General features: G+C 49.3%; 2 protein-coding genes across 3 annotated transcripts in view; one reads left to right on the forward strand and one right to left on the reverse strand.

Moving 5' to 3' along the window:
• Positions 1-969: 969 nt before the first annotated feature.
• SPA17 (sperm autoantigenic protein 17) lies at positions 970-8,287 on the reverse strand. Of its 2 annotated transcripts, none has more exons than XM_034754801.1 (5): positions 8,135-8,287; positions 6,735-6,915; positions 5,291-5,361; positions 2,412-2,471; positions 970-1,242 (listed from the first exon to the last, which is right to left on the reverse strand). In XM_034754801.1, the coding sequence occupies exons 2-5, from the start codon at positions 6,886-6,888 to the stop codon at positions 1,081-1,083; spliced, it is 447 nt and encodes a 148-aa protein (XP_034610692.1). In that variant the 5' UTR covers positions 6,889-6,915; positions 8,135-8,287; the 3' UTR covers positions 970-1,080. The 2 variants fall into 2 exon arrangements, with proteins under 2 accessions (XP_034610692.1, XP_034610693.1); XM_034754802.1 differs by having other exon boundaries at positions 8,033-8,170.
• Positions 8,288-9,477: 1,190 nt separating this feature from the next.
• The window catches only part of SIAE (sialic acid acetylesterase), a 23,100-nt gene continuing 22,634 nt past the window's right edge, over positions 9,478-9,943 (forward strand). The window contains exon 1 of the mRNA XM_034754800.1: positions 9,478-9,541. Coding sequence (XP_034610691.1) covers positions 9,496-9,541 — 46 coding nt within the window. The 5' untranslated portion in view covers positions 9,478-9,495. The remainder of the gene's footprint in view (positions 9,542-9,943) is intronic.

Here is a 9,943-nt window from a genome sequence, read left to right on the forward strand (position 1 = left end):
CCTGTGTTTCTGCCCATGAACATGGGCACTGCTGCCTTTCTCTAGGTGCCTGGACACCTACCTCATGCCTAAGCCCCAGAGCGATTCACAAAGAACAGGAAGATAGGTGTCCAGCCACCTGTCACACGCGGGGCCCAATCCAGTAGGCGTGCTCAGAGGCCACCTACTGGATCAGTCCCATTTAAAATCTGGCCAATGGAGGAGCAGCAGCCCACGTTTTCACTCTGAACCCACGGGCTCAGGCACTCACCTGGGATGTGGGAGACTGAGGTTCTGGCAGAGGGAGAGAAGGGAGACCTGCCTCTCAGGAGAGTGCTCTAACCACTGATCTACGGGATATTCGGATGCGGGCTCCCCCCCCCCCCCCCGTTGAAGCTGTTGCACTCTGGATAAATAATGAAAGAGTGAGTACAGCAGGGGGACTGGACTTGGGGCTTCCCATCTCCCAGGTGGATGCCCAAATCACTAGATTACAGTCACTCCCATTCAGTCTCTCTGGTCCAGTGACTGTGGATAAATATTTAGTCATCAGGCCAGAGAAAGAGACTGACTCCATCGTCCAGTCCAGCCCAGTCTTTGGAGGCAGCAGGCCCCAGGTCTAGTCCCTGTGCTCTAGACCTGAGGACGGAGGGCAAGAGCACACCTGGAGAAGGTGGAGCAGAGCAGAAGCAACAGGATGCAGAACACATCTTTGGTGTTTGCTCCCATAGCCCCCTTCCCATTCTGTCGTCCTTTGGGGAGAGTTTGGAAACAGTGACCCTAACACGCAGCTAGTAAATGACATGCTTCAGGCAATGGACTTTTTGCTTTTAGACCTAACATTTGCAAAAAGGCAGTTCTCTGTGGCTTACCAGATCACAACCAACTTGCTAGAGAAGTTCAATGAGTCTGTGCCGATGACAGACTGAGCGAGCAGCTCTGCAAACAGACTCAAAAAAAAAAAAAAAAAAAACACACAGCGCTCAGGTGCATTTTGAAAATGTGATGTTTTTATTAAACAAAAATAAACCTACTGACAAACAAGCCATTCATTCACCTGCATCTGGTCTGGAAATCATGACACTGGCAGGTCTAATGGCATTAGATTTCTTCCGTGGGGTTCGTTGCATCCTGACCTAGTTCTTTCAGTCTCCTCACTGTCTCTCTTACCCTGTATCCCCTGTAGACAGCCTGGATTTTTGTGGCAGCTTTATCTTCTATTTCATGGGTGGCTGTTTCATAGAGGCTGTGTTTGTCAAGCTCCTTCATTAAAGAAATAAAACCACAGAGGAAATGGCTCCGTAAACAGCTGACAGGCTGATTATTTTCTTGTAGTGAAAACGAATGCCTAAATTACAGTAAATCTGCATAATGTGCAACCACTGAAAACTGCTGCTTCTCAAAGGCATTTTGGAAGCTGTGTGTGAACCAAAGGTTGAGTGGGAAACTAAATGTGTTTTGTCATCTTTACCTTTTTTTTGCAACAGATCTAATCATTGTTGGGGTTGTTTTTAGGGCCAAATCTTGAGGCCCTTACTCGGGCAGAACTTTTCTGACTCACTGGGAGTCTTGTCTGAGTAAGAACATTGTGATTTGGTCCTTATTTAAAGGCCAACTGCTCATCTCAGAGTTTCTAGAACACGAAGCTCCCTTCTGTGGGAGACTAACGGTGCCATTAAACTATCAGCATTTGCCAAGAGTTACTACTTGGTGGTGTGTGATACGATTGTTATTTCCTGCTAAGTACGGGGGGAAATGGTGGCCTCTCGTTCCCAGGGAGTGATGATAACTGTTGGCAAATGATGATTTTTAAAAATGATGAGCACTGTAAGCCTGAACCGTACTATCAAGCATGACAGAGACTGAGTTATTAGGCAGAGGGAGAGAAAAAGAGAGACCTATTTCCAGTGGGAGATACAAATCCGGCTCCCCAACCTCCAACAAGGTGCCCCAGCTGAGAACGATGGAGAGGAGCAAGTCAAATACCACACCAAGTTGCAGATAGAGCATCATATTAACTAATTAGCTGGGGGAAATGATTTCAGTAGCTCAGTGATCTAGACACTAACATCCAGAATGGGGAAGGAGGGACACAGAGCCTCACAACAAAGGCAAATTCTCTGCAGATAGGAATGAATTGCTTTATAAATGCTAATGGAACAAACGCATCCCCGGTGAAACTCTACGGGAAAAGTCACCCCAGGGCTGAATCTGACTCCACACTCTTTGGGAAACCACACTGAACAGTAGAAAAGGGAAAATCCTAAGCCAGCTGGACCAAAAGGCCTTGATTTTCTCTCTTCAGATTATTTGGAGAGAGCTGCCCTGGAACTGGTGGAGCACTTCCAACTCCTGCTTAGCCATCTGGACATGGACACAAGATGCAGTTCCAACAGAGTCAAAATCCAGGCAGACTTTGGGAGATTACTTACGGGCTCCAGGGATGAATCTTTCATCGACTCCTTCACCTCTTCTTGCAAAGATACGGCCTCCTGGAAGAAGAAAAGAAAAAACATAAAGGTTCAACCAACCCTTCCTTCATAATAGGAAAGAGCTCAAGTCTGAGTCTCCTTGGAGACTGCTCCAGAACAAGGATCCCAAATGGAAATTCAGCTTCTCCCCATCTGTGTGAGTCTGTAATTCCCCTGGTCCCATTTCTCAGTTTAAGCATTAGCTCAACGTCCATGAATGGGGATGTGCAGACTGAAGACTGGATTTCATAAGGCACCTGGTTACCATTATTGTTAACTGTTTTAACAGCACCCAAGAGTGGGCAAAACACCCACCAGCACAGATAAGACAAGACAAAACCCCTGCCCTGAGGAGTTTACTGACTTTCATTTTTTTTTCCAATTTAATATGGAGATATACCTATCTCATAGAGCTGAAAGGGACCTTGAAAGGTTATCGAGTCCAGTCCCCTGCCTTCACAGCAGGACCAAGTACCATCCCTGACAGATTATTTTGCCCCAGATCCCTAAATGGCCCCCTCAAGGATTGAACTCACAACCCTGGGTTTAGCAGGCCAATGCTCAAACCACTGAGCTACCCCTCCCCAATTTTTAAGTTAGCAGTGAATGTGTCTGGAAGTCAAGCTAGAACCTTGAACCCTATCTCTCCTGTTCAACATATACATTAGGTCCTGTGTCAAGATCATTTCTAGATACAAGATAGGGCATCACCACTATGTACAACATAGCAGAATATTACTTGTATCATGGACCCCGCTTAGCTCAGTCTCTGCCCTGGAGGGGAGCTTGGGTGATACACATTGCATCAGAACTGCCTTGTTCAGAGCCCTGAGAAGACAGAAGTCATGTTGCTGGATACGGATCATCCACATAGGGGGCATCTTGCTTACTTTGTGAGGACAGAGGACAAACTTAGAAGTGGTGAGCCAGGTTAAGAACCTTGGCATTATTTCTCACCAAGCCTGTTCCATGGAAGCCATGTCTTGTCCATAGCACAGAAGTACGTTATCCTACCACACTCCTCAGATGTGCAGAATAATCACAATGGCAACATTCAGCTAATGTACTCAATGCTTTTTTTGCCTCTGCCTTCACGAACAAGGTCAGCTCCCAGACGACTGCACTGGGCAGCACAGTATGGGGAGGAGGTTACCAGCCCTCTGTGGAGAAAGAAGTGGTTCAGGACTATTTAGAAAAGCTGGACGAGCACAAGTCCAATAGTGCTGGATGCGCTGCATCCGAGGGTGCTAAAGGAGTTGGCGGATGTGATTGCAGAGCCATTGGCCATTATCTTTGAAAACTCATGGCGATCGGGGGAGGTCCCGGATGACTGGAAAAAAGCTAATGCAGTGCCTATCTTTAAAAAAGGGAAGGAGGAGGATCCGGGGAACTACAGGCCAGTCAGCCTCACCTCAGTCCCTGGAAAAATCATGGAGCAGGTCCTCAAGGAATCAATTCTGAAGCACTTAGAGGAGAGGAAAGTGATCAGGAACAGACAGCATGGATTCACCAAGGGCAAGTCATGCCTGACTAACCTAATTGCCTTCTCTGATGAGATAACTGGCTCTGTGGATGAGGGGAAAGCAGTGGACGTGTTATTTCTGGACTTTAGCAAAGCTTTTGATATGGTCTCCCACAGAATTCTTGCCAGCAAGTTAAAGAAGTATGGGCTGGATGAATGGACTATAAGGTGGATAGAAAGCTGGCTAGATGATCAGGCTCAATGGATAGTGATCAATGGCTCCATGTCTAGTTGGCAGCCGGTATCGAGCGGATGGCCAAGGGTCGGTCCTGAGGCCGGTTTTGTTCAATATCTTCATTAACGATCTGGAGGATGGCGTGGACTGCACCTTCAGCAAGTTTGCAGATGACACTAAACTGGGAGGAATGGTAGATACGCTGGAAGGTAGGGATAGGATACAGAGGGACCTAGACAAATTAGAGGATTGGGCCAAAAGAAATCTGATGAGGTTCAACAAGGATAAGTGCAGAGTCCTGCACTTAGGACGGAAGAATCCCATGCACTGTTATAAAATAGGGATTGAGCGCCTAGGCAGCAGTTCTGTAGAAAAGGACCTAGGGGTAACAGTGGATGAGAAACTGGATATGAGTTGACAGCATGCCCTTGTTGCCAACAAGGCTAACAGCATTTTGGGCTGTACAAGTAGGAGCATTGCCAGCAGATCAAGGGACGTGATCATTCCCCTCTATTCGGCATTGGTGAGGTCTCATCTGGAGTACTGTGTCCAGTTTTGGGCCCCACACTACAAGAAGGATGTGGAAAAATTGGAAAGAGTCCAGCAGAGGGCAACAAAAATGATTAGGGGGCTGGAGCACATGACTTAAGAGGAGAGGCTGAGGGAACTGGGATTATTTAGTCTGCAGAAGAGAAGAATGAGGGGGGATTTGATAGCTGCTTTCAACTACCTAAAAGGGGATTCCAAAGAGGATGGATCTAGACTGTTCACAGTGGTAGCAGATGACAGAACAAGGAGTAATGGTCTCAAGTTGCAGTGGGGGAGGTTTAGGTTGGATATTAGGAAAAACTTTTTCACTAGGAGGGTGGTGAAGCACTGGAATGGGTTACCTAGGGAGGTGGTGGAATCTCCTTCCTTAGAGGTTTTTAAGGTCTGGCTTGATAAAGCCCTGGCTGGGATGATTTAGTTGGGGATTGGTCCTACTTTGAGCAGGGGGTCGGACTAGATGACCTCCTGAGGTTCCTTCCAACCCTGATATTCTATGATTCTAACTGAAGTTCAAAAGCATTTGGTGAGATTTTGCTTTTTAGTCCTGTGCACTGCACTAAGACGAGATCCATTAGAGCAGCAATCCCAGCCTACCTCAAAAGCTTTGTTGTTGTAGAACCTGTCGTCTAGTTTAGCCCCCCATTCTGCTGGGTCAAACTTGGTTTCTGAAAATAAATATCAACATTTATCATATCAATGTCAAGCTAGTAATTAAGACAGGAAGTTCCCCAGTTAAGTTACACTCATTCAGCGGGTTGGCAGCAGGCTGACAGCAGAATGAAGATGATAAATTCAGAACAGAGGCAGCCTTGGCTGTGAGAAAAAGAAATGATATTTTCTGCACTGCCACTAGGGGAAGGTAAAGGTCATGCCAGTTAAGGAACATCATGCATCCATGGTTCTAGGAACAGTCCCATGACAGCAGGGGAGCAAAAAGCCACTGTAGCATCTAACATCTAGATACAGAGCCACAATTAAAGCCACACAGGAGACTCAACAGGCAGGCAAGACTGCTCAGAGGTGTGTGCATTGCATATCCCAGCTTGAACAATTCACTAGGGCCTGTCATGGCCATGCTTCTTCCCATGAGGAAATGGGAGGTGACCCAAGAAAATGGCATCACTGCACATCCAAGCGGGACCAACATGCCCAGGAACAGGTATACCTGTAGCAGCAAGCCAATTAATCTCAGGGCCAGTGGGGGACCATCTCCCCAAGTTAATGGGGATCTCCTTACAGCCCCAAAGTATGGATCTGACTGGGAGGAGGAAGTTGATTACCTTACACTGAGGGATGCACATTCTTGCTCCCTGGACATTCCCTGCTGACAAGCTTTTCTTGTGCGATAACCACACAAAAGCCTCTTACCCTGTAGTGTAATTTATTCTACATTAAAAAAATATTAAGTGGAAACCATAGTGAGACTGAGTAGTTTTGAGTCTGCATGTTCAGCATCCCGTAACCAAACATATTCAGAAAATTAGATTGCTTCCGCAAGCCTACCATTTTCTAAAGGGTTACAGAGAGTGTCAGTTATAAGCTAATGAGTTAAGAAAGGCTATGTAGCAGGAAGAAAAAGGAATTATGAAGGAGGGAGAGAAATACAATCAGCTTAAAATGGGAAAATGCAATAAAGAAAATGGATACAGAGATCTATGATGCACAAAGAGTAGGGAAACAGTCATTCACGTTTGTATAGTAATTAATATTAGGATCTTTAACAGCCATTAAAGAGAGACATGTCATCCATAGGCAGGTCTGACATTCCATCCAGCTAAGAGCCATACATACGCACAGAAGAGGAGATACAAATACGACAGTTCAGTGGCATTACCAGCTCAGAAAACCTTGTCGTTTTAGCACTGTAACACCCATTAGGAAGGAATTTTTAAATCTCCATTTTAGGAACTGGGAAAACAGAGATGTTGAACTTAAGTACCCTGGATCACACAGTGAGAATAGAATTCAGTTCTTTTGATTCAGCCCTTTACTGTAACTTCCTTTTATAAGCAAAACTCCTCATTTACTTTACACTCACTTTCTCTTCTATCCAGCAGCTCTTCAAAATAGTTGGCTGCAAAGGCTGGTATATCTTCAGGCTGCTCCCTCAAAACTTCTCTGGCTAGTCCTTCTAGCAGATTTGCAAATCCCGGCGGAATGCGGTGATGGGTGTTTGAGAATGGTATAGACATGGTGTCGGAACAGGCCTTCTACGGCACCTGCAGTTCCATTTAAAAAAGAGCATGGGCTAGTTACTTCTCGCCTGGGTCCAGCATTCATAATTCATTGCTATTCGCTCAAATACAGTGTAGAGTTCAGAGAGCTAGCAAATGGTATAGTTAAGGTTATGGAATTCACACCTCCCCCAGCCTATGCCCCTCAATAAAGTGTGAATATCAATGCCCACACAGGCAATTTATTTCTAACATTATTAAACACAGGCAATTTATTTTTTTATCCTCTTAAAAATAACAATTTTTGGGGTTTAAATTTGTGGAACTCAACATTATGGTCATGACTTTAATTACAAGGCAAGTCAGGGAATGAGGGAGTTAAGGTTTCAATTCAATCTCATTGCACATACATATTTTCAGACATGCTAGATTCTGCTTTCCCTTTTCACAGGCACAATCTGTATTTGCAGTGGGATTGTGGGAGCAAAGCTGATTTTTAACCTCCAGTTACCAGATTAGCACAGTCAGGCAGCCGGATGTATAAGAACTCAGCGCTGCATTTAACGGTGCAAATTCTGTGGATGCAACTTGTGCCTGCACAACAAATCCTGCATCTTGGCAGGGGGTTAGACTAGATGACCCTTGAGTCTCTTCTAACCCTATAGCTCTAGGAGGATTCTAGAGGCCACCCTTCCGAAAGTGCACCCAGACTAGCTGGAAGGCAGAAGTGGGTCAGTGCCATGGAGCCACTCTTCGCAGCTGAGTGCCCCGGGGTAGCTGTCTGCTGGCACGGGGCCATGGCTCCCAGATTTCCAGCCAGCTTCAGGCAGCCGCAGTGGGGCCCTTTTTAGCAGTGGCTGGTACAGGGCATGGAGTCCCAGGGGAGAAAGTTCCTGCCAAGAAAGTGCTGGCTGCACCTGGCCCAGAGTGTGTATGTGGGGAGTCCTGGGGTCCCCAGCTGCACCCCACACCTGGCCCAGCGTGTGTGTGGGGGGGCGCCCAGGGGGGTCCCTAGCACAACTCTGCACCTGGTGGACGGTCCCTAGCTGTACCCAGCTCGGTCGTGGTGGTGTGTGTGTGTGGGGGGGGATCCCAGGGGTCCCGAGCTGCACCCTGCGCCCGGTGGGTGGGGGAGGGGGGGGGAGGTCCCTGCGAGCCCCACCCCGTTCAGACCCACGGCTCGCTCCAGGCCGGCGCCCCCACGACGGGAGTCCGGTGCCCGGCCCGGGGCACTAACGGCCTCGGCCCTCGGGCGGGCTCTTACCGCTCCGCCGCTGCACTCGGCCGCTCCTCGGACGCTTCTGTTGCCTGGCAACAAGTCACCGCCCCTCCCACCGGCTTGGGCTGGTGCCCGGGAAGGGACAAACGCGAAGCAGTACCCGGCCCCGCCCATCTCCCTATAGGCCCCGCCCCCAGCTGGGACCCGGTTTGCCCGTGCCAGGCCATTGACAGTGGAGAGGCAGGGGGGGGGCCTGGCTGCAGCGACCCACCATGCCAGCACCAGGGCGGGGAAGCGGGTTTGGCTCCCGCTTGGAACATGAGGCCTTGGCCCAGAACCAGCCAGGCGGGGCCCAAACCTGGTTTCCACCCCCTGCCCACGAGCAGCCTGCCCAAGGCCAGCCTGTGGCACCGTGCCCACGCCCCAGGCTCAACTCCCTCCCGTGGGCCTTGGCTCACCCCCTGCCCACGAGCAGCCTGCCCAAGGCCAGCCTTTGGCACCGTGCCCACGCCCCAGGCTCAGCTCCCTCCCATGTGCCCTGGCTGCTCATTCCCTACACAGGAGCGTTGGGAGGCGGGAGTCTCACCATTGTGTGCCCAAGCAATGCCCACCTGGCTGAGCTCTCCATAGGCTGCCTGCAGCCTCACTAGGGTTGCCAGTTTTGGTTGGATGTATTTCTGGATATTTCATCACATGACAATCTTTTAATTAAAGATTAATCTTTAATTCCTGAAGACTCCAGGTCAGTCCTGGAGGGTTGGCAACCCTAAGCCTCGCCTGGCTCTGTGGGCCCTTTGCTGGCATCAGAACTATGGAACGTCTGGCCCGGTTGCTTGGAGGGGCTGGTCATCCACGGGGCTGACACCAGGCTGAGCCTGACTGTAGTGATAGGGCCGAGGGCCACCTGGGTCTCCTGGGGTTCAGGAAGGCCCCAAACACAGGGGCATCTGCTGGGGATAGCCCGTGTGAAGGAATCTAATGTGTGGTGGCTGCTGGTCAAGCTCATTAGTGGCTCCGCAGCTGCTCTGTGCCAAGCCCCTGGCTTTGAGGCACACGAGATTTTTGCCCTAAACTCACTTGTACCCATTGGCTTTGGTTCTGTGAGTAGTGTGACCTGTCCCTGTTCATCTGGGGGCTTTGGTAAGAAAGGGCTGTGTCTGTGCTAGACACTTCCCCCTCCCCCTGATTTCCCACTATTGCTGTCACCAGCTTATGTCCACTGGTGTCCACCCCCCCCCCCCCCCCCACACACACACACACCCCCAATCCTGTTAACTTTCCCCTCTGGCCTCTTTTTTACTCAGTGACTGGAGGTGGAAGCTTGTCTCTTTAAAACTCACTCTAGAATTCTGGCCTAATCATGTGATTTGACTTCTTGGCAGCTGTCCCGTTATCTTGTAGAGGAAATGGCTGCTTGCCTGCTGCTTGTGCTTACGCTGGCTTCTGCAGAAGGTGAGGGGTTAATGGGAAGAGAGGGGGCTTCCCTTCCCACGAGCCATATCCTGTGCATGAAAAGTGTTGCCCAGAAAGCGAGAGAACATGAGAAGCAAAACTGATTTTCCAGTGACAAATCAGAGGGGCCCAGCAGCGAGAACTTTCCTTCTCTCTGTCTAGACCAGGCCTGCACAAGTCGTAAAGCGGCGAGGGCCATATTTAGGGTTACCATACGTCCGTTTTTTCCCGGACATGTCCAGCTTTTCGGCAATCAAACCCCCGTCCGGGGGGAATTGCCAAAAAGCCGAACATGTCCAGGAAAATGCCGGCCGGGCACTTCCCCTCCCGCGCCTCTCTGCTCCTCCCCTGATTCTTCGGCTCTGTTTAAGAGCCGAGCTGCCCGAGCGCTACTGGCTTCGG

The sequence above is a fragment of the Trachemys scripta genome, chromosome 21 (assembly GCF_013100865.1).
Source record: "Trachemys scripta elegans isolate TJP31775 chromosome 21, CAS_Tse_1.0, whole genome shotgun sequence".
Classification (NCBI taxonomy): Eukaryota; Metazoa; Chordata; order Testudines; family Emydidae; genus Trachemys; species Trachemys scripta.

What these genes read in the sequence shown, in the direction of transcription:
- SPA17 (XM_034754801.1), bottom strand. Translation starts at nt 6,888, where the DNA reads ATGTCTATACCATTCTCAAACACCCATCACCGCATTCCGCCGGGATTT. An exon ending in ACAACAACAAAGCTTTTGAG is followed by an intron (nt 2,472 to 5,290) that starts GTAGGCTGGGAT and finishes TTCTTCTTCCAG; the next exon opens with GAGGCCGTATCTTTGCAAGA. An exon ending in AAGATTCATCCCTGGAGCCC is followed by an intron (nt 1,243 to 2,411) that starts GTAAGTAATCTC and finishes TCTTTAATGAAG; the next exon opens with GAGCTTGACAAACACAGCCT.